At 42.9% G+C, this 27,153-nt stretch overlaps 2 protein-coding genes and 1 long non-coding RNA gene across 5 annotated transcripts in view; all 3 read right to left on the bottom strand.

Moving 5' to 3' along the window:
* Positions 1–153, bottom strand: part of LOC132955180 (uncharacterized) — a 655-nt gene extending 502 nt beyond the window's left edge. Inside the window, exon 1 of the long non-coding RNA XR_009665904.1 lies at positions 1–153. This exon is cut by the window's left edge and continues 289 nt beyond it. This is a non-coding gene — a long non-coding RNA (uncharacterized LOC132955180).
* An 84-nt stretch (positions 154–237) lies between these two features.
* Positions 238–8,662, bottom strand: si:ch1073-416j23.1 (rac GTPase-activating protein 1). Of its 3 annotated transcripts, none has more exons than XM_061028922.1 (17): positions 8,497–8,662; positions 7,959–8,103; positions 6,954–7,156; positions 6,607–6,746; positions 6,295–6,367; positions 6,128–6,181; positions 5,898–5,996; positions 3,831–3,978; positions 3,551–3,678; positions 2,991–3,152; positions 2,687–2,782; positions 2,046–2,244; positions 1,863–1,968; positions 1,508–1,640; positions 1,265–1,370; positions 1,018–1,129; positions 238–541 (listed from the first exon to the last, which is right to left on the bottom strand). In XM_061028922.1, exons 2-17 carry the CDS (start codon positions 8,068–8,070, stop codon positions 499–501), a joined length of 1,914 nt encoding a protein of 637 aa, XP_060884905.1. In that variant the 5' UTR covers positions 8,071–8,103; positions 8,497–8,662; the 3' UTR covers positions 238–498. The 3 variants fall into 3 exon arrangements, with proteins under 3 accessions (XP_060884905.1, XP_060884906.1, XP_060884907.1); XM_061028923.1 differs by having other exon boundaries at positions 6,607–6,743; XM_061028924.1 differs by lacking the exon at positions 8,497–8,662 and having other exon boundaries at positions 6,954–7,154; positions 7,959–8,038.
* A 4,971-nt stretch (positions 8,663–13,633) lies between these two features.
* Positions 13,634–22,065, bottom strand: dpysl4 (dihydropyrimidinase like 4). Its single transcript, XM_061027696.1, has 15 exons — positions 21,938–22,065; positions 21,136–21,224; positions 20,848–21,032; positions 20,588–20,752; positions 19,452–19,513; positions 19,149–19,229; positions 18,622–18,690; positions 18,410–18,530; positions 17,499–17,655; positions 16,885–17,026; positions 16,681–16,765; positions 16,284–16,369; positions 16,014–16,193; positions 15,444–15,609; positions 13,634–15,290 (listed from the first exon to the last, which is right to left on the bottom strand). Exons 1-15 carry the CDS (start codon positions 21,974–21,976, stop codon positions 15,199–15,201), a joined length of 1,719 nt encoding a protein of 572 aa, XP_060883679.1. The 5' UTR covers positions 21,977–22,065; the 3' UTR covers positions 13,634–15,198.
* Positions 22,066–27,153: the final 5,088 nt, after the last annotated feature.

Below are 27,153 nucleotides of genomic sequence, written 5' to 3'. Positions count from 1 at the left end.
CCAGTCTAAATCCAGAGACACCTGAGTGAGTCCAGTTTAAATCCAGAGACACCTGAGTGAGTCCAGTCTAGATCTAGAGACACCTGAGTGAGTCCAGTTTAAATCCAGAGACTCCTAAGTGAGTACAGTCTAAATCCAGAGACACCTGAGTGAGTCCAGTTCAAACCCCAAGACACAAACATGTGTATAGTCTCAACCCTGAGTGAGTCTAGTTTAAGCCTCGAGACACCCAGTGGGTCCAGTCTAAACCCCTAGGCAGTCTTGCACAGTAATTGTATGTTTCTAAGTGTGTCAGCTTTTACAGTCATCTCTTTTTTAGATTATCTGACTCTCTTAGAAAAACAATAAATCACATTAATACACAAAGTTACATTTTCTTACAGACTCAGTTTGATTGGTTATATCCTTTCAAACACACTGGGAGCTAACTGTGTGTAGTCCAACAGTGTACTTTGTGTGGTATTTTGTGTAGATCTCGTAGTATTGTGTGAATCCGGATCAGCTGGGTGACGTGAAGAACCTCCTCCCCGGATCTGCTCGACTGAAGAGAGAAACCAAACAAACACTTACACTACAGGACTCCATTTCCCATCATGCAACAGGGACAAAATCCAGCGTGAAACAGAAAAACAACATTTCTTTGTTATACACTGAAGGTCTAAAGATCCCTACTTCTGATTTTACATTTCTGGTGAATTACTGCACGCTTTGTCTCCATGGCGACTACAGAAACCAAAACAAGAAACTGACCAGGAAGTGGTTTCATCGACCTGAGCTCAGGTGATAAGAACAGATCAATAAATAACATCTCAGGTCATTTAAACCGGCTGTTCTGATCAGGTGATATCGATGACCACTTCCTGTTTAATCGACAGCTGCTCTGATTGGCTAATGAGACAATCGTCCCTGACTGTTTTTATTGACTGTTAAACTGGAAATGACGGACAGGCCCCTGACCATCTGCTGCCCTTCTAAATGCTGGTCTGGAGAGGAGGTGGATCTGGTCTTTGGTCTTACCTGCTGGTGGGAACATTGGAGGCGTTCCTGACCCGACCTCTCAGAGATCCATAAGTGGCGTTTTTATAGTAGCTGCTCAACTCCGGAGACGTCACCGGTTTGAACAACCGGCCTGAAAACAAGAAGAACACAGAGGGCAAGAAATCGAGGTGAATTAACCCTTTAAAGGTCGGTTCAGTTACAATAAAAAATGCAACGGGAAATATCCTTCTGCTCATCAAGATAAACCTCCAGACTCCAAACTCACCGTGTCCACCATCCTGACTGTACGCCGCCGTGGTCGAGGACGAGTTATGATCCGACAGGACACGCCTCCAGTAGGCTTCAGGGAGGGACAACAAGCGACAAATCACCTGAGACGAACACAAACAACGATGAACCAATGAGAATGAAGATGGACAGCAGTGGAAACATGTCTCTTTATTAATCGATAAAAATCTGTTTTAGAGATTTTTCTAAATTCTGGTGAAAATAAAGATGGTTTGAGAACCTTGGGCTGAGTGTTGGTGTCTCTCATGATGGTCGTCGGAGACGGCTCAGACATCCCGTGTCCCACCATGGTTGGACCAAAAACTCGGGCCAAGTTATTCTGATCCATCTGACACGGAGGACTCCTCATCACCCTGAAACACAAAGAGAACCAAGAACAGAAACTGATTCAGCTGAACCTGACTGTTACATTTTGGAAAGTTATGACCTTTTCATCCACAAAGAACACAAAGATGAAGAGCCAAAAAAAGACACAGAGAGACAAAACATACGACCCGCAGAACCAACAGACGATAAAAACAGGAAAACGAGACCAGATCAGAACATTCTTCAAAGACAACTTCAAAAGATCGTACTTGTGTAGATGAAGCATGAGGAAGGCCAGCGTGTCTCTGTTGGCCTTCGGCAGCTTGGCGAGGGCCTGATACATGACGGCGATGCTCTTCTCTTCATTAGTCACCTCTAACACGCACAAACACAAACATCATTAAGAACCAATCAGAGAACATGTTTAACATCAGACTGAAGTCTTCTCGTACCTGCAGCCTCCATGAAGGTTCTGTGCAGCCTGAAGGTGATCAGAGGTTCCTTCAGTTTCCTCAGAAAGTCCTTCAGAAGGCCACAGATCCCGTGAACGTCCGAGACCTTACAGAGCATGAGCGGCGTTTTCCCCTGAATGAACCTGTCCCTGAGCTCCTTCACCAGACGTTCCCCCCCAGGAACCCGGTAAAGCCCCCTCTGCAGGAAAGCAGAGCATACTTATCATAGTATTAACAGAAAAAAAAATGCGTGACGTAAAGGTCAAACATCATGTCTATAAACCCCTCTATTTCAGCCCTGCTCAGAACAGACTGTTTCTGTGTCTGTACCTTTAAATATGTAAATGAGCTGTGTCTGACCACGCCCCCTCTCTGGAAGGGCTCGGGTGTACTCGGTGCTTTCTCGCTCCATGTCCTATTGTTTACGGTGAGAAGGCAGACTCAGAGGGCAGAACAAACACCTAGCAGTGGGAGTGTCACCCACCTGGGGGAGGGGCTACTGCCCTTTGTGATGTCATGAAGGGAAAATCTCCAAACAGCCTGTTTGAGCACACATTTTTAGCCTCTCAAGAGGGGGCACCGATCAGGGTTAAGGTAGATCCGGAGTGTGATCAGACAAGTTTAAAGCAGGAAGAGCTCACCTCTTCCAGCCCCCTCCTCTCGATCTCAGCCACACACTCCACCACCAGCTGAGGAACTCTGGGATGATTGAGGGGAGCGAAACCCTCCAACGTGTTCTGCAGAGGAAAGAACAGTTGAAATAATCACTTATTTACTTTATGAAAGGATAAGAGCTCAGTGAAGACATCTATCATCATATATTCCCCCATTCCCTACTGATAAGTTACATCACCTACCCTATGACCCTTAGTCGCCATGGCAACCAAAACAGCAGCAACTATTCCAACTCTGAAACATGAATGTCTGATCATATCGCTCACGTACCTGTTGAGCTGTACTCCTAGTCGTAGCAGCGTCAAAACAACCGTCGCTAAATTTGTGTTTGCACTCTGGATGAGAGACCACGCGGCAGTTTCGACACTTCACCGCCATCTTCCCAAAGCGGATCCTCTTTCCACACGGCGTGCAGGTCTCAGGCCGGATCACCTGCAGAGGTGAACGTTGTTACACTGACAGAACGCCTTCAAGTAACACAAACTGGGGTGGGGTCCCAGAGTTCTGTTATGGAGCCATTTTCATTTTAAGTACAAACAACAGTGTCCAGTGGTTCTCCGCCCTCTGACTGTCAACAAATGCAAAAACTATGAGGGGGAGGCAACAGCACTGTGTGTTTTTTTGGGACACTGTAGTAGCACCCAGAGACCTTTAGGGGGCTCCAAAACAAATCGAACCAAACTGAAATCCTACATATTGTTGCTGTAAGTGGTAATAATCATAAAAAAGAGACCTGTCCTCAGACCTACCCTGCCCCTCCTCTCTTATGTGAAGCTTTATTATCTGATAAGATGATTCCAAACGTTCTCATCAGCTCCGAGTGTTTTTACCGTTTTAGACAGGAAGACGTGTTTGGAGGTTTTCTCAGATCTGAAGATGTACGATGATCTGTCGTCTGAGTGGGCTTCACTTTCAGGCTCGACCGTCGTCTCATCGGGAAACCACACAGACGTTTGGTCTGAGAAACACAAAGAGAGCGAGCTGACTTTGATAAATCTGAGTGCATGTTCTGATCCTTAGTTGTACTTAAAAGAAATGGAAGAAAAAGAGCAAACACTCAGGGTTTGATAAAGGGAAGGGTTAAATGATGATTAAGTATAAAAATGTCACCTCCAACTCCCCCAGGAGAAAGTGCACACTCCTGGATGACGGTCTGGGTCGGGTTCTCTGGTGTCTCCTGTGTGATTCCCTGCACCATGTGGATCTGATCCCTGGTCTCTGGAGAGGTCACAGCCGCTTTCACTATCGTCTCCACCTCCTGAGGGTTAAGTTAGAGTTAACTCACTATCGTCTCCACCTCCTGAGGGTTAAGTTAAAGTTAACTCACTATCGTCTCCACCTCCTGAGGGTTAAAGTTAACTCACTATCGTCTCCACCTCCTGAGGGTTAAGTTAAAGTTAACTCACTATCGTCTCCACCTCCTGAGGGTTAGAGTTAAAGTTAACTCACTATCGTCTCCACCTCCTGAGGGTTAGAGTTAAAGTTAACTCACTATCGTCTCCACCTCCTGAGGGTTAAGTTAAAGTTAACTCACTATCGTCTCCACCTCCTGAGGGTTAAGAGTTAAAGTTAACTCACTATCGTCTCCACTTCCTGAGGGTTAAAGTTAACTCACTATCGTCTCCACCTTCTGAGGGTTAGAGTTAAAGTTAACTCACTATCGTCTCCACCTCCTGAGGGTTAGAGTTAAAGTTAACTCACTATCGTCTCCACCTCCTGAGGGTTAGAGTTAAAGTTAACTCACTATCGTCTCCACCTCCTGAGGGTTAAGTTAAAGTTAACTCACTATCGTCTCCACCTCCTGAGGGTTAAGAGTTAAAGTTAACTCACTATCGTCTCCACTTCCTGAGGGTTAAAGTTAACTCACTATCGTCTCCACCTTCTGAGGGTTAGAGTTAGAGTTAACTCACTATCGTCTCCACCTCCTGAGGGTTAGAGTTAAAGTTAACTCACTATCGTCTCCACCTTCTGAGGGTTAGAGTTAACTCACTATCGTCTCCACCTCCTGAGGGTTAGAGTTAAAGTTAACTCACTATCGTCTCCACCTCCTGAGGGTTAAAGTTAACTCACTATCGTCTCCACCTCCTGAGGGTTAGAGTTAAAGTTAACTCACTATCGTCTCCACCTCCTGAGGGTTAGGGTTAAAGTTAACTCACTATCGTCTCCACCTCCTGAGGGTTAGAGTTAACTCACTATCATCTCCACCTCCTGAGGGTTAAAGTTAACTCACTATCGTCTCCACCTCCTGAGGGTTAGAGTTGAAGTTAACTCACTATTGTCTCCACCTCCTGAGGGTTAGAGTTAAAGTTAACTCACTATCGTCTCCACCTCCTGAGGGTTAGAGTTAACTCACTATCGTCTCCACCTCCTGAGGGTTAGAGTTAAAGTTAACTCACTATCGTCTCCACCTCCTGAGGGTTAGAGTTAAAGTTAACTCACTATCGTCTCCACCTCCTGAGGGTTAGAGTTAACTCACTATCGTCTCCACCTCCTGAGGGTTAGAGTTAACTCACTATCGTCTCCACCTCCTGAGGGTTAAAGTTAACTCACTATCGTCTCCACCTTCTGAGGGTTAGAGTTAAAGTTAACTCACTATCGTCTCCACCTCCTGAGGGTTAAAGTTAACTCACTATCGTCTCCACCTTCTGAGGGTTAGAGTTAAAGTTAACTCACTATCGTCTCCACCTCCTGAGGGTTAAAGTTAACTCACTATCGTCTCCACCTCCTGAGGGTTAGAGTTAACTCACTATCGTCTCCACCTCCTGAGGGTTAGAGTTAAAGTTAACTCACCATCAAGACACCGTTTGACTCATAAAAACACAAAGGGTTAAATTCTCCCAGAACTGCGCTGCAGAGCAAACTGCGTCTCTGTGTTCTGGTGCTGGTTGCACAGATTTCCATGAGCCATTGTTCAGTCATTTGGGTAAAACCTGTGCTAGCTTACAGCCATGCACAGCTGGAGCGAAATTTAGCGTCTGCTGAGTGTTGGCGGTAACTGCGCCACAGTATTTATACAAGATGTTACACTCAGGAAAAAACGCCAGGTGTACACGGGTCCTAAGAACCAATAAGAGACTTTTAAGAGTCTGCTGTTTATGGTTATCATAGATTAGATCATTAACGTACAGTATGTTCTCAGTGTGATTCCAACAGAAGCAAAGATGAAGATCTGTTCACCTTCTCCACAGTTTTTCTCTCCAGCAGCTCAGAAGAAATGTTCCCACCTCGCCCTCGCTTCCCGACCGGACAGCCGAGAAGAGGACCAATCGACGAGCGCTGCAGAGAAACACAACGACAAAAAAACATATTAAACTGACATCAGAAAACAATGTGACAACACCTCCCGACGTCAAAGAACAACAAAACCTCTGAAGAGACGGACAGGTAAAGGTGAGGCTGTGACTCACTCTTTTCTCTCTGGCTCGAGATCTCAGAGGTTTAATCACTGTTGTATCCAGATCCTGAAAAAAAATAAATAATAATTTAAAACAGGGTAGGGTTAGGCTAACCTAGGCTAAAAAAAATCCTGTGTGTGTTCTCATAACACGTCTGTAATGTGTTGTTGAAACCGTACCACGTCGTCGTCTGTGCGGTCGTAGCTGATGTCAGAGTGAGACAGGAAGGACGACTCATCGATCACCGACAACCTGAGAGAACGGAATAATTATAATTATATTAGCTTGAATTTATGTTGCGCCTTTCAAGGACGCTTGACATCAGAACACTCAAACACAATGACCCAAGTCCATAAGCAGAGTTTAACAGGAGGGTGTCTTAGGATGCAGCATTGAGCTCAGGGGTAAAATCATACCAGGATGAAATTAAAAGTCATAAAATGTGATCTGTGTCTTTAATTACCCATCGCTGCCTGTTTGAGCCGGCTCACCGTTTGCTGCTGCGGTGCAGCGTCGTGTTTCCTCCTTTGTGTTCAAACGTGGCGAGCAGAGATTTCTGTTCGTCGTTCAGCACGGCGCTCGATTTGCTGTCGTGGACGAGGATGTCGCACATGAGCTGCATCTGCCTCTGCTGGAAACACAAGAAGAAGAAGAGAGGGTGATGAGCTGCCAAGAGTTTGATTATTTAAGCATCCTTCTCTCCTTTCCTATCGCCAAGTCCCATTCTGCATTGGCTCTCCTTCTGGCCTCCTTTCCTTTCCTTCCCTTCCCTTTCCTTTCCTTTCCTTTCCTTTCCTTCTCGTCTCTACTGTATTGTGTGTATTTCCTGTGCACTGACCAGGTACTGGTAGTCTCCCTCAATCTTGAAGCGTTTCTTCATCTCCACGTCGAGCTGGTTTCTGGCGTGCTTCAGTTTCACCTCCAGAGCAGCTTTGGCCACGTCCGACTTCACCAGCAGCTCTTTGTACTTCTTCATCTCCAGGTCAGCGTGAAACCAGCGTTTCCTCACCGTCTCAAAGTTCTTCAGCACCTCCACCATCTCTGAGGAGAGAAAAATAATCATCCTCCACCATCTTTAAAAAGAGACAGGTGGGTGTAGTGTTTAGTTTGGTCAGTGTGTTGATTTAGTTGAAGGGTGTAGTGTTTAGTTTGGTCAGTGTGTTGATTTGGTTGAAGGGTGTAGTGTTTAGTTTGGTCAGTGTGTTGATTTAGTTGAAGGGTGTAGTGTTTAGTTTGGTCAGTGTGTTGATTTGGTTGAAGGGTGTAGTGTTTAGTTTGGTCAGTGTGTTGATTTAGTTGAAGGGTGTAGTGTTTAGTTTGGTCAGTGTGTTGATTTGGTTGAAGAGTGTAGTGTTTAGTTTGGTCAGTGTGTTGATTTGGTTGAAGGGTGTAGTGTTTAGTTTGGTCAGTGTGTTGATTTGGTTGAAGGGTGTAGTGTTTAGTTTGGTCAGTGTGTTGATTTAGTTGAAGGGTGTAGTGTTTAGTTTGGTCAGTGTGTTGATTTGGTTGGAGGGTGTAGTGTTTAGTTTGGTCAGTGTGTTGATTTGGTTGAAGGGTGTAGTGTTTAGTTTGGTCAGTGTGTTGATTTGGTTGGAGGGTGTAGTGTTTAGTTTGGTCAGTGTGTTGATTTGGTTGGAGGGTGTAGTGTTTAGTTTGGTCAGTGTGTTGATTTGGTTGGAGGGTGTAGTGTTTAGTTTGGTCAGTGTGTTGATTTGGTTGGAGGGTGTAGTGTTTAGTTTGGTCAGTGTGTTGATTTGGTTGAAGGGTGTAGTGTTTCGATTGGTCACCATCATTTTTGGCTGCTCAGTGTAGTGTTCTGGTTGGTCGTTGTGTTATTTCTCACCTCTCTCCATGTAGATCGAGTTCTCCTCCATGTTGATCCTCTGGAGACAAAGAGCGAGGAGCTCCTCCACGATGAGCCGAGACTCCCCCCCGCTGAGCCAAGACTCCCCCATCACGGTCTGCCCAGCCACCTTTTCACACCGCAACTTTAAAACACAACACATACATTTGGACAGTCAAACTTTTAATTTTGACTGTCTGACTCTTAATTTGACAGCCAGAATTTTATTTCAAGATTCAGATTATGTCAAATGTTTATTTTTGTCAGATAAAATGATAGATGTTTGATTACTGAGATGTTGATCCACAAATATCTAAAATAATGTCTGAATATTATTATTATATTTTTTTAGAACAAAATTCACATAAATATTTAAAATCAAATGAATGTACAAACGTCAAACTCATGAATGGGGTCATGTGATGCAGACTTTAAACCAAAGAAGATTAAACACTTTTTTATCACGCGGGTTTAATCTGCGGGTTTTAATCACAGGAGATTAATCTGCGGGTCTCTGATAGATTAAAAAGTTTTACACTGATTCAGTCGGAGATCCACAGCGGGCTCATCACGTCTCCGGTCCGGTTTCGGTCGGATCCGGATCCCCCTCGTGTCTCAAACAGTTCCACACACCGTGACGCACGTGCACAGAGTATAGCCTCAGATAAGGCAGCCACGAACGCGCGCGCACACACGCACGCGCACGCGCATGCGCGCACACACACACACACACACACACACACACACACAGACTAACTGAGAGAAGGATGAATTAATGAGAAAACGATTACACTAATGATAAATAAAGATGACATTAATAATCAAACCCGACAAACAGGAAGATAAATAAACTCACAGCAGGTCGACCTGAAGCTCCTCAGCAGTTGGTGAGCCTGTCTGTTACTCTTCTGCTTCTTGATGGGATTTAGAGGCGGTTCTTCTGTCTGTCACTCCGGACTTCACATGCTCTTTCTGATGACGTCATCAGTGCGCCAGGTGAATCACGTGGGTATTAAAAAATTGGACTAATGGTGTTTTATATTTTTGGAAAACGATTAACATGTTTACAGTAATAGTTTATTCATATAGTCATTAGTATAATTTATCCATTTAAATTCAGTTTGTGTTTTTTTTATTACTGACACAAGAAGTTTGAAGGAACTTGTTAAAGAGCCCATATTATGTCCTTTTTGGGGTTCGTATATTTAATCTATGTACCTACTTTTGTACGTTCACAATAGATAAAGTTCTTAAAAAGTGTCTGTTTTCATGTACTGCTCCTCCTTGCTCCCTCTCCGCTCTGAGTCCGTCAGCTACGCTCTGTTGAGCCCACACTGTTAGACCCCACGTGGGCCAAGTCTGCTCTGATTGGTCTGCCGATCCGCTCTGTCGTTATTGGTCAGTTGCTCAGCACGCTTCTCGGAAATTTCAACATGAGCTGCGGGGCTTGCCACAACGAGCCAATGAGCTTAGATCAGTGATCTCACACTGACACATTTTTATCGAGGGGGGCTAGAACCGAGCGTTACATGCAGCTAATGCTACAGCTAACAGGAGGACGTAGGAGAAGCTGCGTTTCCGCGGACATTGAATTTTTGCACATAGATGTGCCTAAACATGCACAGGACACTTGGAAAACACACTAAAGGGCATATAAAACCAGAAAAAGAAGAATATGGGACCTTTAAAGCACCTTGATGAGGTCTGGGCTGCGTGCACTGAAAGGAAAAGGAAAACTGATGATACTCATATCTTTGCACGATGTAGAAACTTCACATCAAATAATCAGCTTTCTATTGAATTCCTGTTTTGCATTTCATCGTGCAATATCTGAAAAAAGGATACTCTGTAGTAGATTGCTATTCTAACATTAGTGATTATAATTTCTCAATGTGGTCGTTGGTGGTAGGTGCTGAATCATAATCTCACCTAGGGCACCAAAACGTCTGAAGTTGGCCTCGGTCAGCAGCTGTAACCTTCTGTATGTTGTCATCAAGGTCCTACTATTGTCCTTAAGGCATCCTTGTAGTTTACATAACTGATTGGTTTCATCCGGCTTTGTTGATACATATAGTTGAGTATCGTCCGCATAACAATAAAAATGTATGGAGTGTTTCCTCTTGATATTACCCAGAGGAAGCATATAAGCTGAAAAGAATCGGTCCAAGCACAGAACCTTGTGGAACTCCATGGCTAATTTTGATGTATCATTATGGATGCACCGAAAACATGATCTCAGGGAACTTAACGGACCGAAACTTTGGGGTTAAAGGGAAGGTCCGAATGGGTCTATTGTTAGCTAAGGAGCCTGAATCTAAAGTTAAAGCTACCTTAATTAACTGTGGTACTAAAAAACTGATTTACATAAAAGGCTGCTGTGTGAACTGGTGAATACTTTTTAAAGACTACAAATACCAGCAGATCTGATGAAGTCAATGTTAACATGCTAACAAGCTAACAAGCTAAACAGATATGGACAACTATGTTAGCTTTACACCTGCTCCTCATCAGCAGGGTTTGGTCTCTGTTAGCATGTAGAGCTAGCGGCATCGTGCAACTCTTCATGTGGTTTAAATGGTGATTGTGTAAAGTTTCTCTGATTGAAGAAAAGGAGTCACATGCTACAGCGATGTTAAACAAACAGACTTCGGTTGTGTTTTAAACACAGTTTATTCATGCAACTTTCATCACAAGTTTTACATTCACTACAGGAACAACAACAACAGATGCACTGTTGCCACGGTAACCTCTCTTCCTACACTCTGCCATGTCAGCAAAGTATTACTAGGTATAAAAAAAAAAGTGTCTGTCCTCCATGTTGGCTCCAGTGCATCTGTAAGGACGGAAACACACAGACTGCTACGAAACAGCTCAGCCTGCAGGAAGACAGCCGCCATCTTTGATTCTGCTCCCGTTAATCTGTACTACAGTGTTTAAAGCCTCTGGAAACTTGACTTTAGATATTAAAAATCCATATTTGATATCAAAATTGAATCATTAAGCATCTACAAAAATCAGAGTGGAAATAAACATTCAAAAAGATTACAAAACCTGGTCAAGAACAGCTTATATTGCTGGTTTTAGATCATTTCTACGGGCTGTGTGGGCGTGGAAGCTCTAGCCAAAACTATCGTCTTTCAATGGGCACGCACAGGGAGGCAGGACACTGCTGCAAGACGAAGCTGTTTAAAGCCCCAGAACTTTCCGGGCACAATTGGTTAACCGGTCTTGGGGGAATGAGCGCCACGACTCACCCAAACCCGCCCCACTGTTTCTCCAAAAAGAGAGAGAGACCGAAATCATGTAAGTAAGTTCAAAAATAACATGGTGAACAGCATATTGTGGATTTGGGTTTCCAGAGGCTTTGACAACGACACCATGTTGGATTATAATTTGTGTTAATCTGTACTACAGTGTTTATTGAGGACACCATTTTGGACATTCACCTTGTATTTATTTGTTGTCATGGCAGCAACGATCCTACAGCTGTTTCTCCTTGGTTTGCTAAATGCTAAACTAACTAGCTGCAGAAATTGCACTTCTACTTACTGCACAGAAGCTATTTATTCTGAATTATCCCTGTAAGGGCATAACAAATCTAGTCCACATGCTATGCCACATCTCTTTCTAAACAAGACCCTTTGACACAAACATGTCTGCATGAGGTCCCGCAGACTGAACTGTATGTTAGCACTATGCTAACTGTGGCTAATACTGCCAGGATACAAAAACTGTAAAAACAAAATACAAAATGATATGAAGAATAAAATTCACCGTTAAAAATCCCTTCAAAAGATCATCCCAGAACAGGAAGGGGAGGGGTTTGCTCTGACATCACACAGAGGGGGAGGGACCAGCTCTGACATCACACAGAGGGTTGGAAGATGCCTTTGGATGTATTAAAAGATGGGATACTGAACTTTATCCAGATCTGTTCATCCTAGTGGCCAATCAGGGTACTACAACTAACCCTGACCTCAAGATCCATCAAACAAAGCTCCACCATTCAGACCTCCATCGTATAGACTTCCAATATACAGACCTCTATCATAAAGACCTCCAACATTAAGACCTCCACCAATCAGACCCCCATCATACAGACCTCCGTCATTCAGATCTCATCATACAGATCTCCATAATAAAGACCTCTGCAGGGTTGATCCAAACGGACTGCCAAAATAAGGATTCTGGGTTTGTTGGTTATCAGAAAGGTCAGAACATTTAATTTTTAATTAATTGGAAAAATTGAAAACAGTTTTGAAGTCCAGTATCTGTATCTCATGATACATCCATCATGGCAGGGCTTTATTTATTTGTTTCTTTCTTTATTAGTCAGTTACTTTTGGAATTTGTCAGGGGCAGAGTCAACTTGTTGACTTCCTGTGAAGGAAGTTTTTTTGAAGGGATGGCTACTTGCAGGCTTCCACTGGATTTATTAGCACCATTTACATTACCTAAATGATTTGAGGTCCACTAAAGATCTGATCGTCCATTGAATTCTGGACTGCATTTTGTTTTTTTTATCCATCAGTAAAACTCACATTATTAGTAAAACTCACATTATCAGTAAAACTCACATTATCAGTAAAACTCACATTATCAGTAAAATTCACATTATCAGTAACTCAAAAGGTCAAAGATACTGAGTTGGTCCTGAATAGATCTGTAGTCCAGCTCAGTCAGTCCAGACTAAACCAGGCCAACACTGATCAGGACTTAACATGTTACTCTACCAATGATCCAGAACAAGATTGAATTATATTATTAGTAGAAGTAATATTATTATGGTGTCACACTGATACATAAGAAATGTGGTTTAGACTAAGAGGATGTTGAGTCTTGATTAAAGACCTCGAATGAGATATAAAACATGTTGTGGTTATGAGAGAAAGACTTTCATGAGTTCAGGTTGAGATGAATTTAATTTACAACAAGCAAAATGAGTTTATGGACAAAATGGAAGAAGTACACAAGAAGTATTTATGCTAAGCTACTGCTACCGTAGCAGTATAAAGTAGTAAACGACTAGTACTACTACTGCGTTCATTAGAAAGTTCATGTAGACAAAGAGAGTTTGACAAGTTTTAGGACAGATGAGATGAAATGATGTCAAGTGCTCGAGTACTTCAAATGACTAGACTCAAGAATCAAACCAATAACAGTCAGTACAAGTGGAAAGAATGCTGTACCGATTAAGTATTAGTTGTTGGAGCTTTGTTCTACTTCACCCGAAGGACAGTCAGGGTAGGGTTCAGAAGTAGTTTTGTAACTGTTTAGGAGTTGTTACATTTAGTATTTGAATTGTTGTGGTACTATTATAAGAACGTTTCGTATGTTGTTGAGTTGTTTAAGTTGTATCATCTGCGTTCATTTGAGTAAAAGTTGTTGAGTGGTTTGGCTGTTGGGTTAAGTAGCATTACCACCTTCTTTACTTTAAGTTGGAGTTATAGAATTGGTTAGGTTGTTGGGTTTGGGTTAAGCAGTATAACCACCATCTTTACTTTTAGTTGGAGTGGTAGAATGGTTTGGTTGATGTTGCATAATTGTTTTGGTTGTTGGTCTTGGTTGTTGGGTTGGGTTGGGTTGTGGGTTTTGGGTTTAGTAGTATTACCACCTTCTTTACTTTTAGGTCGAGTCGTATAGTTGGTTTGGTTGTTGGTCTTGGTTGTTGTTGGGTTGAGTTGGGTTTAGTAGTATTACCAACTTCTTTACTTTTAGGTCAAGTCGTATAATTGTTTTGTTTGTTGGTTTGGTTGTTGTTGGGTTGGGTTTAGTAGTATTACCACCATCTTTACTTTTAGGTCGAGTCTTATAATTGGTTTGGTTGTTGGGTTAGGTTGGGTTTAGTAGTGTTACCACCTTTACTTTTAGTTGGAGTGGTAGAATGGTTTGGTTGTTGTTGTATAATTGTTTTGTTTGTTGGTTTGGTTGTTGTTAGGTTGGGTTTAGTAGTATTACCACCATCTTTACTTTTAGGTCGAGTCTTATAATTGGTTTGGTTGTTGTTGTTGTTGTTGTTGTATAATTGTTTTGTTTGTTGGTCTTGGTTGTTGTTGGGTTGGGTTTGGTTGTTGGGTTTAGTAGTATTTACGACGTTTGTTGAAGAAAGAAGTACTGGATGTAGAGTACCTGTTGCAGTTATGTGGTAAAAATGTACTAGAGGGGGGTGGTAAACTAGTTGTAGTTTTAACTTTACAGCCATTTAAATAAGGTAGTGTTGATGTGCTTAAACCTTCCTTCATTAAACAGGCTTCAACCATGCTGTTTTAATTAGTCAGTTGTTGGAGTTGTTTCTATGGCAATCAAATTAGGGGGCGGAGGTTCATAAGGAGCCCTAAGGAAGAGCTTTATTTGTTTGTTCCAGAATTAACTTTCAATGGTACTTGATGGCAGTAGATGTAGAACGGAACAAACTGGTAACGTATTCTACTCTAGTATATTGTATTGTCTAAATCGTTCAGGCTTGTTTAGTTGTGTAGGGTTCACTTCTTTTCTTCTGGTTTATCATTAGTTAAGTTTGACAGTTTACGTGTAGATGTCCAGAAAGGATTTGTGAGATCTCTCTATGTTTTTGTCTTTGTGTGTTTGTAGGAGAACAGTACTGTTATGTAGGGTGTTGTACAGGGGCTAATCCATTATCTTGGATTTAGTTCTCGTAGCACTTTCATAGGTTTCACTAGTAGCAGTAGGATAGTGTAAGTGTAAGTACTAGATCAAGTACATGTTGTTTAAAATTGGTATGGTTTAAAGGTTTCTGTTCATATTCATTTTATTTACCGCTACTGAAGAATTCAGTACAGCGAGTTACTGTTTTGACATTTCTGCCAAACTGTTTCATATTTAGGGTGGAGAACTAGCTGTACACTCTTCAGATTTGTGTTGTTTAATACCAGCGGCAGCGTTGTTGTTGGGTCCATATAATAAAATTATACCGTAATACAGTTTAGCACCACTGGTAAGGTAGTTGTAGGATTCAAAACTAGATTAATTAATTAATTAATTTATATGGTTAGGTACTAGTGGTACAGTTCCAGAGTTTGAAAGGATTTAGCCGTTAAGTAGGGGTTAAAGTCGAACTGTTAGATTTATAGTATAAAGTTTTGTAAGTGCTGGGGTTTAACAAGGTTGAGTACCAGTTGAAGTGCTTAGTTTTGAGAGTTTAGTACAAGGTACAGACCTCCATTTTAAGAATTTTGTTCGTTGTTGTCAAACAGAAAATAACAGTTTAATTCTTCTTGTTCTAAGATAAGGAGGTAATGTTAGATTTCCCTCCGGGGGGCGCCACAATCCTCTGAGTGGAGCGACGAGGTATATGGTCGTCAACCTGAGCTCCTGGAAGGCAGAAGAAGAACAAGAGGAGGAGCAGAAGACGGAGGAGAAGGAAAGGATAGGGAAGAAAATAAGGAGAAGAAGGAGATCCTGATTAAGACCCTGAATACATCTAAGACTCGATTGGTGCACATGTCACACACGTGGGAACTCTACCTGACAGTGTGAATCCTGATCGATGGAGGTTTCGGGGAGCGATCAGAGATTTGGGACAGGAGGGGCCCCGGGTGGTCGGAGTGGGGGGTACTGAGTTAGTCATACTGATGACATCATGGACTGGACCATCGTAGTTTCCTCGAGGAACGCCGCGAGCTTCAGCCATCTGAGGTAAGGAGAGAATGCTGAAACTACGAAAACAAACTCCTGATGGATGGTAAAGCCTCATTGGACTTTTAGAAAGTTACTAGTTAAACAGGAAGTCAGATACTAAACCACTTGGTCAGGACGTCCACTAATTGGTTAGGAAGTTAACCAGTAGGTCCGGAGGTTAACCTATAGACCAGTAGAGTTAACCAATAGACCAGTAGAGTTAACCAATAGACCAGTAGGGTTAACCTATAGACCAGTAGAGTTAACCAATAGACCAGTAGGGTTAACCAATAGACCAGTAGGGTTAACCAATCGGTCAGGAGGTTGACAAGCAGAACAGGAAGTTAACCAGTAAGTCAGGGGTTTTCTGGTTAACCAGTTGGTAAGGACCAACATGGTAACCTTGTGGTTAGTTACCTTGCTGCGTGCTCGGATCCTCTTGTAGACGGTGTCAGGGAACGACTTCCTGGCGACGAAGCGTCCCGTTCCCTCGTTCGCGTTGAGTTTCCCGTCCTCGAAAACGACGCGACCACCGCAGATCACCACCGTCGCAACGCCGCGGAACTCCAAACCCTCAAAGATGTTCACCTCCACAGTCTGCACACAGACAGGTGTGTGGAGATGAGGAGGAGCAGTTTATGATGAAGGATGGTGAATTATTGATGATGAAGATCGACGAGTCGTTACCAGATTATGAGTTTCTGCAGAAACAGTTCTTGTTTCCTTTGGGTTCCAGACTACGATGTCTGCGTCCGAACCGACAGCGATCCGTCCTGAACAACATATGATGAGGAAGTTAATGTGTTACTGGAGAGTAAAACAACAACTTAGAGCCTGATTCACAAAAGGATTGCGCGGCTGAAGCGCCCGCTAAATGAGTCAAAGACATCGCCTAATTCACAGAACACATACAAAGGGTTAAATGCTGCCCCTTTTAGCTATTAGCGGCCGCAATCCATTCTTAGTGAATCAGGCTCTGAGTGAAACAGAGAAGTATAACCGGTTTTGTTTTATTCTCATATAAGTCAATGAAGTTCAGTAATAGCTCCTTTCCTCAGTTTTACTCTGGGGTCTAAGGTGATACCTTTGCGCGGGTAAATGTTGAAGAGTTTAGCAGCATTGGTACTTGTCACTGCGACAAACTCATTCTCATCCATCTTCCCTGTAGACTGCAAAAAGAGACAAAACATGTAGGAGTATGTGAGCTGACATCAGTTTTCGTCTTCTTTTATGTGAACATCTGTGATTATCTTTCTGTTATCCACATTTGCACGTGTTCAGATCTTACCACGGCTCTGTCCCAGACCACGGACATCCTCTCCTCAATGCCATTCGTTCCCTCTGGGATCAGAGTAAAATCGTCTTTACCGACAGCTTTCTGAGCCGTGGAGAAGCTCGCCTGAGCGCTGGACGTCACCTGGAGGTCTCCACTGGAGATAAGCAAAACAAGCACTCGTCAGTTTCACCCAGAACACCTGGACTTTTCAGGTAAAAGGTGACGCTACATCTTGTAAATCAAGCTAACAGGAAAGCAAAGGCTAAGATTCATTCTAAACATCTGACAGAGGGGTGGAGTCACACTAACTATGCTAACAGAATTTCAGTCATACTAACCACGCTAACAGAGGTTGGGTCATGCTAACCATGCTAACAGAATTGCAGTCATACTAACTATGCTAACAGAATTTCAGTCATACTAACCACGCTAACAGAGGTTGGGTCATGCTAACCATGCTAACAGAATTGCAGTCATACTAACTATGCTAACAGAGGTTGGGTCATGCTAACCATGCTAACAGAGGTAGGGTCTACTAACCATGCTAACAGAATTGCAGTCATACTAACTATGCTAACAGAGGTTGGGTCATGCTAACCATGCTAACAGAGGTGGAGTCTACTAACCATGCTAACAGGGAGATCAGGTACTGTGGAGTTGAAGGGTCAGGGTTCAGAGGTGGGCTCATCACGAAAGCAGCAGCCGTTGCCCAATCTTTGGACCAATAATGAGAGCCGTCAGTGGCGAGGCTGGCTGTGATTGGCTCCCCATACACCACAATACCTGAAGGAAAAAACAGGAGGATGTTTAAAACATATGTCTAGAAATTTTCCATTTTTTGCAGTGGACTTTTTGGATCCCATTAGACCATGTGGACCTTGTTTTCAGGGTCAAAATTGAAACAGGAAGTGGGCTTCTTGTGGGTTTACCTCCCTGATGTGGACTGTAGTGGTGCTTTCTTGTCAAGGGGGGTCTAGACTTGTTCCAGGTATCTGAACACCTGAGGTCAAAGGTTGATGATGAACTTGTTGGCATGTCTCAAAACAGACAGATAACAAAAGGACTCCAGCTTCGGTCGTACCCAAGGAAAAAGTCTGAGAGAGAAGAACGCTGAGTTCCTGTTGGCCTGGACCAAAAGGTGCACCTGTAGCGGACTCCTCAGTAAGCCGCCTCCAGTGTGTGGGCGGGGAAATCCCAGAGAGAGTGGCACCTGGATTCTCCACAGTCCTTCATGGGGGGAAGCTGTCAGTAACAACACTGTCTGGAACTCAGACATTCAGACGGACTCAGCTTCAAACTTCCATCACTGTAGCAGCTGCTCAGAAGTTATGTAATCCAGCGGTCCAGAACCAGCTGAGGCCCGTGACAGTGAAGGAGGCCGTCAAGCTGGATCAGGAGGTCAGAGGGACTCGACAGTCGAGTTGGATCAGGAGGTCAGATGGACCGTAGATTGTACGCAGTGAAGCAAAGTCAACAAATATCGTATTTTGTTTTGAGAAATAAGAACTAAAGGAACAACTAAGGACGATGACGTCACCTTTCTTCCTGGCTTTGGCGATGACATCAGCAGCAGATTTGCTCATCACCTTGGTAACGTACAGTGGACAGTTGGCCTGTTTGGCAATCGTTATGGCCCGATAGACCGCCTCCGTCTCCACCTGAAGCACACGTGATGACACAGGTGTGTTAAGAGGTAGTTTACAGATTTCATAGGTGAGTGTTGGAGACATTTTAAAGGTGTGTGGTTACCTCCTCGGGGTGAGATAAGACGTGTCCTTCAGGTCCCGTGATGCCAAGGCAAAGAAGCTTCTTCTGTTCCTGAAAAAAAACAAAAAAACAGTTTGAACCAGTTTAAGAGAAGGAACAAAGAATTCACTTGATGTACGCTCGCTGCTTTCATTCATTTTTACTGTTGTGGTCAGGAGGAGGCGGGGCCTTTCTTCATGACTTATATGAGAGGGATGCTAGAGAGAGTGTGGTCCAGGATCTACAAATTAATTTCTCCATAGCTGATGTGATAATTAGCCAAAGTGTCATAGCCATAACCATATAAGATAGACTGACCCCGAGTTACCTAAGTGTGGAACAATGGTATATTCTCCTGTAGAAGACACAGGTTCATTTGTATGATATCAACAACTGAGCCACAGCCGCCTATCAACAACTCGGCAGCCACCTGACATGCAAAAGCGGTTTTACATAACAGATGGATATCATTTGCACCAGAAAAGCTGGACGGTCACTGATCAGCTCTGTTGTTGAGCAGGATATATTACCTCATCGATGATGTCACCGTTCTCAGCATGGACCTGTGCGATGGCTCCAAGATCCCGAAGGATGCCAAACGCCTCGTAGAGCTGGACGGCAGAAATACAGGAAGCAGATTAAAACTCTGATGTATACTAACCTTTATCTCAACAACATGTAAACAACAAACAAGAAATAATCAAGCAAAGTCAGTTTTGATTGATAAGTCGTAGACACAGTTTTATATTCTGTATGAATCAATCATCCATTGCTCAAGCATTCTGTGCGGTTCTTAGACTTTTCTTTATTGTCATTCAGGTTCTGTGGTTTACCTGAGAGTCGGAGCTCTGGTATTTGTCTTTGTAGGCCATGAAGAACAGGAAGGAGTTCACACCTGAAACACAAATACTACAGGTAACACAGAGTGCCATACCTCAAGAGAAGCTAGCGTTAAATTTGGAAGATTTTACAACTTTTTATAACCCTCAGGCATCAGTTTAATTTACGACCCTCTTAAGTCACTAAGGACAAAAATGTACATACCAAAAAACTGATATAAAAATAGAACAGATTGAAATTTTTCTCTATTTTTTTCTGCATAAATCTCTTAAACAATTTCAGTCCTGCTCAAAAATATCAAATATTGAATAATTATCAGGAATTTAACCCTTTAAATGCCAGTTTGATTACATGATTCTGGCATTTAAAGGATTAGATTCCAGATAATTATTAAATGTTTGATAGTTTTGAGCAGGACTGAAGTTGTTTAAGAGATTTATGCAGAAATAAAAAGTAGAAAAAAATAAATCTGTTCTATTTTTATATCAGTTTTTTGTAAATTGGACATTTTCGCCCTCCAGTGTCCAAACAGGGAACTACATTTTAAATCTGATGCTACACAAAAACTAACAATGCATCAAAGTCAATATTTTGGATAATCTTTGACATATCCAAGACAGATTTTTTTTAAAATCCCCCAGCCACCAAATATTTGTTTTATGGAAAATAACTCATGTTTGTGTTTTTTTTCATAAATAACAACAGTGACATCAAGTAATCAAACTGACATTTAAAGGGTTAAATTCCTAAAACATTATTGAATGTTTGGTAGTTTTGAGCAGGGCTGAAGTTGTTTAAGAGATTTATGCAGAAAAAAGTAGAAAAAAATATCAATCTGTTCTATTTTTATATCAGTTCTTTTGCAAGTGGACATTTTTTGTCCTTAATGACTTCAGAGGGTCGTAAACATGTTTCAGTGTTCTATTGATCTATTAAAAAAATAAAATGTGCATTCCAAAATGTGTCAAGAGACTTTCTTACTAAAATGTGCCATATGCACTAACAGACAAAATGATGACCAGATGAAGAGGAAACATTTGACCAAATGGACAAAAATGTCCAAAGTGACGCATGAGGGTTAAGTTTTTGTTTACAGATGAGCGTTGACGGTCGGTAATCGTCCTCTCACCTTTGTCCTTGATGAGCGACTCGAGCTCCTCGTACAGTCCATCGTGCCACCTCGTGATGTCCAGGTGAAGAGAGAAGTCGCAGCACGCCCTCTGCTCCGCCGTCTCCTTCCACTGATCGAACGCCGTCAGTAAGCTAGTACCCGGCTCCACCAGCATGTGGTCAACTGAAAACCAAAACATGACACTCAATGAACCGATCAAACTCTCTAAAAATCTGACTAATCGTCTGTCCAACGATGATTATTGATTATGATCGTACTGATGGTGGTCGTTCCTCCGGACAGAGCAGCTCGGGTTCCGTTGTAGAAGTCGTCGGTGGGGTTCATGCCTTTCTGCGGAGCGAGCAGGCTGGTGTTGGCGTCGACGCCTCCGGGGATTACCAGCTGACCGTAAGCGTCCACCGTCTTCACACCGGACGGGACGATCAGGTTCTCCCCGATCTGTCTGATCGGGACACGTGACAGGAAGTGCGATGATGTCAGAGACAGAAACTAAAGATCGTGTTCTGGTGAGTAATAACGATGATAGTCAACATTCATATATTTACTTGATGATCCCGTCCTCGACATAAACATCAGCGTAGAACGACTGGTCGTCATTGACAACCTTTCCTCCTTTGATGATGAGACGGTCGCCCTGGAAACAGACAGAGAGGATTCTGGGTTTAAATCTTACACACATCTACACGTTTTTTAAATATGACCCAAGAGATCAAACATCTAATGAACATTTTTGTAATAAGCCACAATTCTTCATGTGTTTCACTTTAAGCCCCGCCCCCAGTGATGATGTCAATCAGGTGAATGTTTCATTCATTGACAGAATGTCATTTTTCAATTAATATTAGATCAAAAAGAAAAGTACCAAATTTAAGTTCTGAAATGTCCTATTGCCGCTGAACGCACCATTTAAAAAAAATAAATAATAATGTTTGATGTTTTTATTTAAATTAAATTGCTTTTCATTTTTATATTTTATTATATTAATATTTTATTACAGGCATATTTTATTTCTAATTTTTAGATTAGATTTTTAGATTTTTATGATATTGATAAATCTCAAAATTATTATAATAATCTTCTCAGCATCACAGCCTCTGTAAAACCAAACCGAGCTGGGCCGAGCCGAGCCGAACCAAGCAGGACCGGACTCCTCAGCCTGCAGGAATCGGTCTGACCCGGCCCGGCCTGGCCCAGCACGGCTCAGCCTTGGTGTGGTTCTCGGTGATTGACAGGCGGAGCTGCAGCATCCCGCCTCACCGGGCCGACACCATCCCTCTGATGATGATCCCCGCTAACCCGGCTCGGCCCGGCTCGGCTCGGCTCGGGCTCGGCTCGGCCTGCACCTACCGCGGGTCTCGCGCAGTTCTTCTTGTTCTGAAACGACATCCTGATCGATCTGTGATCGGTTGATTGATCCGCTCACGCCGGCTCTCACACACACACACAGTACTCTATTGTTGTTCGCGTCACCTCTGACGTCAGGCTGAAGACATTCACTCACCGATGCTTCCGGTGTTGGCCTCCAAAATAAAAGCCTCTGGACGATCATTATTGTACACAGATAACTTTTTTCTCGTTCTGTTAAAACAGATTTTGGTTTTAAAAGAAAAAAGAAGTGATTCAGAGTATGCTACCAATACTTCACACACAGAGTAGGCTACTAATACCCCATAGTCAGAGTTCTCTGTTATACACAGACAGCATTTATTCAGAATAATAGCCTATAGCAGATTCAGCTATAATTATACCCATATTTACTCTGATTATTTTCTACAATAATCAATTCATTATTTGGTTATCAAAAAAGTGAAAATCGTAAGAAATATTTGTGAGTGACACAAAGTAACTCCTTCAAAATACAAAAATAAATAAATCAGATGAATGTAATGAATTAAAAAGGAAAACGATAAAAAAAAAAAATTACTCAAAAATATTTTTTGATGTCATCATAATTCTTTCACATGAAGGAACTCTTGTCAATAAATATGAAATCTTGATTACCTCTTTTTATTATTTCTAAAGTTAACATCAATCATGCTTTTAATTTGAAATACACCCCGGAAGTGTTTTACATTCTGGACAGCTGATTGGCTCTCTCTGTCGTCAGGAAACAGACCACGCCCCCCTGAGGAGGAGGTTGGGTGAGGAGGGATAGATTTTACTCAGAAGTTCCTGACTCATCGATAAAAATTATTACATTTTTTTTAATGAATGAATGAATTAACTGATGATTTGTTTTAACCAATTTCATTAATTACCAATTTATTAATTATATTTACTAAATCAGAAAGAACTTAATATATAGAGAGAGTGTTTGTGTGTGTAAAGACAGGTAGACGGACAGACAGATTGATTGATGATCAAATCAATGATCAAATTAATTCTTGTAATTATTTTCTTCTTCACTCATGAAACAATTTCATCAATAAGTCACAAACTGTCTTTTGGAAACTAAGTTCAGTAAATTTTTTCAACCTCTCTCTTGCCGTAGTTCTCCCGGGCGTGTCCAGAGGAAAACACCATCGTCTGTCCTTCTCCTCGTCCTCCTGCCGCCCCTCCATCGTTGCCGTCGCTCCGCGTCCGAGCAGCTCTGCGTCGCTGAGTTTGCGGACTGAACGATTCAAAGTTCAAAGTTTTATTCTCAAACGCTCCTTCGACGCTGCAGAACATCCCGCCATACTTCATCCGCGGACGAGGAGAGTCGGAGCCGAGCCGAGAGAGGAGCGAGGAGCAGTCATCGTCCTGAGAACTCCTCCTGTCAGACATCATGGACTCTCTGATCTGAGAGCAGACAGGACAAGGAAGAAGAGGCGGAGGAGGAGGAGGAGGAGGGAGTTGACGATGATGAGGAAGACGAGGAGGAGGATGAGGGTTGTGTGTAGACTTCGGGGGATTAATGAATGGACTCGCTGGAGGAGGAAAAAAGGAGGCCACGGAGGAGGGCAGACTGTGACCTCGAAATGAGACTGAGAAGAGTTGATCAGTGGGAGGAGGAGGAGGAGGAGAGCAGCACAAACAGAAATAGACTCATTGAAGAACATCCAGTCTCTGCTGAGACTGATTGAAGTTCCTGCTGCAGTCTAAGCCTATAGCAGCATAACTAGGAGCTGGTCTAAGCCTGCGCCAGCCCTAGCTATAAGCTTTATCAAAAAGGAATGTTTGAAGTCTATTCTTAAAAGTACAGAGTGGGTCTGCCTCCCAGACACTGACTGGTAGATGATTCCAAAAAGCAGGGGCCTGATAACTGAAGGCTCTACCTCCCATAGTACATTTAGAGACCGTAGGTACCACGAGCAGGAATGATTACTGAAGGCTCTACCTCCCATACTACATTTAGAGACCGTAGGTACCACGAGCAGGCCCGATAACTGAAGGCTCTACCTCCCATAGTACATTTAGAGACAGTAGGTACCACGAGCGGGCCCGATAACTGAAGGCTCTACCTCCCATAGTACATTTAGAGACCGTAGGTACCACGAGCAGGAATGATTACTGAAGGCTCTACCTCCCATAGTACATTTAGAGACTGTAGGTACCACGAGCAGGCCCGATAACTGAAGGCTCTACCTCCCATAGTACATTTAGAGACAGTAGGTACCACGAGCGGGCCCGATAACTGAAGGCTCTACCTCCCATAGTACATTTAGAGACCGTAGGTACCACGAGCGGGCCCGATAACTGAAGGCTCTACCTCCCATAGTACATTTAGAGACCGTAGGTACCACGAGCGGGCCCGATAACTGAAGGCTCTACCTCCCGTAGTACATTTAGAGACTGTAGGTACCACGAGCAGGCCCGATAACTGAAGGCTCTACCTCCCGTAGTACATTTAGAGACTGTAGGTACCACGAGCAGGCCTGATAACTGAAGGCTCTACCTCCCGTAGTACATTTAGAGAGCGTAGGTACCACGAGCAGGCCTGATAACTGAAGGCTCTACCTCCCGTAGTACATTTAGAGACTGTAGGTACCACGAGCGGGCCCGATAACTGAAGGCTCTACCTCCCATAGTACATTTAGAGACTGCAGGTACCACGAGCGGGCCTGACAACTGAAGGCTCTACCTCCCGTAGTACATTTAGAGACTGCAGGTACCACGAGCAGGCCTGATAACTGAAGGCTCGACCTCCCATTGTACATTTAGTGACTGTAGGTACTGAAGGCTCTACCTCCCATAGTACATTTAGAGACCATAGGTACCACAAGCAGGCCTGATAACTGAAGGCTCTACCTCCCGTAGTACATTTAGAGACTGCAGGTACCACGAGCGGGCCTGACAACTGAAGGCTCTACCTCCCGTAGTACATTTAGAGACTGCAGGTACCACGAGCAGGCCTGATAACTGAAGGCTCGACCTCCCATTGTACATTTAGTGACTGTAGGTACTGAAGGCTCTACCTCCCATAGTACATTTAGAGACCATAGGTACCACAAGCAGGCCTGATAACTGAAGGCTCTACCTCCCACAGTACATTTAGAGACTGTGGGTACCACAAGCAGGCCTGATAACTGAAGGCTCTACCTCCCGTAGTACATTTAGAGACTGTGGGTACCACAAGCAGGCCTGATAACTGAAGGCTCTACCTCCCGTAGTACATTTAGAGACTGTAGGTACCACGAGAAGGCCTGAACTCTGGGAGCATAATGTTTTCAAAGGGTGGTACGGCACTACAAGCTCTTTAAGATGAGATGGTGCCTGACCATTCAGAAGAAGGATTTTAAATTCTATTGGAGATTTTATAGGGAGCTAGTGCAGAGAAGCCAATACAGGAGTAACCTAGTTCCTAACTCCTAGTTAGCACCATAGACTGTAAATATTAATGAATGAAGCCTGAGTGACATCATGCATCGTTTTGCAACAGGATATGCCCGACTTTAGAGATGTTTTGAAGGTGAAAATAGGCTGTTCTTGAAATTTGTTTTATATGAGAGTTAAAGGACATGTCTTGATCTAATAGAACTCCTACATTCTACACAGTGGTGCTACTGTGGTTCAGGTCCTAATGCAACGCTTCTAGTTTACATAACTGTTTGGTTTAATCAGGCTTCATTGATACGTATAGCTGAGTATCATCTGCATAACGATGAAAGTTAATGGAGTGTTTCTTCACAATATAACCGAGAGGACGCATATTTAGGGTGAAAAGAATCGGTCTGAGCACAGAAATTTGATAAAGAGGAAGATGATGACAAATTATCATGTGACATCCCAGCGAAGAATGTTTCAGGTCACATGAACACAATGAAGTGCACAGCAGGGGTCCACACACACACACACACACACACACACACACACAGGTCAGTGCTCATTACTGCTGAAGCAGCTCTGAAGATGGTGAGGACTGAACTGGATTTCTTTGTCTGTCACATTCAGTTTATGTCATCACACACACACACACACACACTCTGTCACAGTCAGTGGAGTGTGACAGTCTGTAACTTCCTGTCAAAGTGAAGCCTGCATGTTTTACGGTGACTATCCGACAGTAATAAAACGAGGTGCAGACGAGGGTTCAGATACCTCTCCATCACTGACGTAAAAAAAAAACACATTAAAGAAACATGTGAAAAGAAGAGAAAGCTGCAGCTGTAGGTGAAATATATTTCTCTTATCTTTCAAACATCAGTTTTCTCAGAGTTTGTGTAAAACGAAGATCTGTGTTCATAAACTCTGAGTTGATACCCAGCTGTTTGTGAGCGCTCAGTGGGACCTCTGATGTCGGCTTCGTGAAGATGTGCGACTTGAGATAACCTGCTTCCTAGTACAGACCTCTGCACTGTGACGGATCTGGGTTGTTGGCGCCCTCTGCAGGTGGTGAGAGGACATGCAACCGACCCGCCCTTCACTCACAACAACAAAAAGAACACAGACACAGCGTCGTCTTCAGACTCATTTCCACCATTTTTAATCTGTAATCGAAGTGTCGACTCTTCAGATGTTCACTGACACAGACTCGCAGCAGATAGAAAAATATCATCTGAATAATAAAATAACAACAGTTTTTAAAACGTCAACGGATTCATCGGGTTTTTCTGAAGCTGCTTCAGTTTTAACACCGACAGGGAAAGAAATCCACACAGACAAAATCAAACACTTTCTCTTTACTCCACGTTTACTCTTATCCACTCCAGTGAGGACAATAAAGAGTGCTCATATAATATAATATAATATAATATACTATGATATAATATATGTAAAGGTTTTGTTTTGTTGCTGACGAACCTTCCTGTGAAATCTCTCCTCGTTCTGATCCGCTCCAGTTTAGGTCTCGGGATAGTAAAACCAGGTTAAGAAATAAACCAGGTAAAAAAAAAACTGAACCGGGTTTAAAACAGTTTCAGACTTTTTAAAATCAAACTTCATGCTTTGTCTCTACAGTGCTTTTTCTTGTAGCAGCTCTGACCTCTGACCTCCATCACACCTCCTAATGAAGACGTCGGCCCTTGGTTACTTTTTGGTCCCCGGGATGATTCAGTTACATCGTGGTTACTAATGGTAACCGTAGGTCCATGAGTACAGCTGGAGCTCTCTACAGCCAATCGGATTTAAGTTAAGTTGATCTG

This window comes from Labrus mixtus, chromosome 21 (genome assembly GCF_963584025.1).
Source record: "Labrus mixtus chromosome 21, fLabMix1.1, whole genome shotgun sequence".
NCBI classification, from domain to species: Eukaryota; Metazoa; Chordata; class Actinopteri; order Labriformes; family Labridae; genus Labrus; species Labrus mixtus.
The sequence above is the reverse complement of the archived record's forward strand: the minus strand, read 5'-3'. Positions and strand labels throughout refer to the sequence as shown.

Excerpts from the sequence above, each read along its gene's own strand:
- si:ch1073-416j23.1 (XM_061028922.1), bottom strand. The coding sequence starts at position 8,070 with ATGGGGGAGTCTTGGCTCAGCGGGGGGGAGTCTCGGCTCATCGTGGAG. Across the intron at positions 3,153-3,550 it reads ACGTCTTCCTGTCTAAAACG|GTGATCCGGCCTGAGACCTG; the intron begins GTAAAAACACTC and ends TCACCTCTGCAG. Across the intron at positions 1,130-1,264 it reads CAGTCAGGATGGTGGACACG|GCCGGTTGTTCAAACCGGTG; the intron begins GTGAGTTTGGAG and ends TCTTGTTTTCAG.
- dpysl4 (XM_061027696.1), bottom strand. The coding sequence starts at position 21,976 with ATGTCGTTTCAGAACAAGAAGAACTGCGCGAGACCCGCG. Across the intron at positions 20,753-20,847 it reads CGGAGGAACGACCACCATCA|TTGACCACATGCTGGTGGAG; the intron begins GTACGATCATAA and ends TTTGGTTTTCAG. Across the intron at positions 16,194-16,283 it reads CTGCAGAAACTCATAATCTG|ACTGTGGAGGTGAACATCTT; the intron begins GTAACGACTCGT and ends GTCTGTGTGCAG.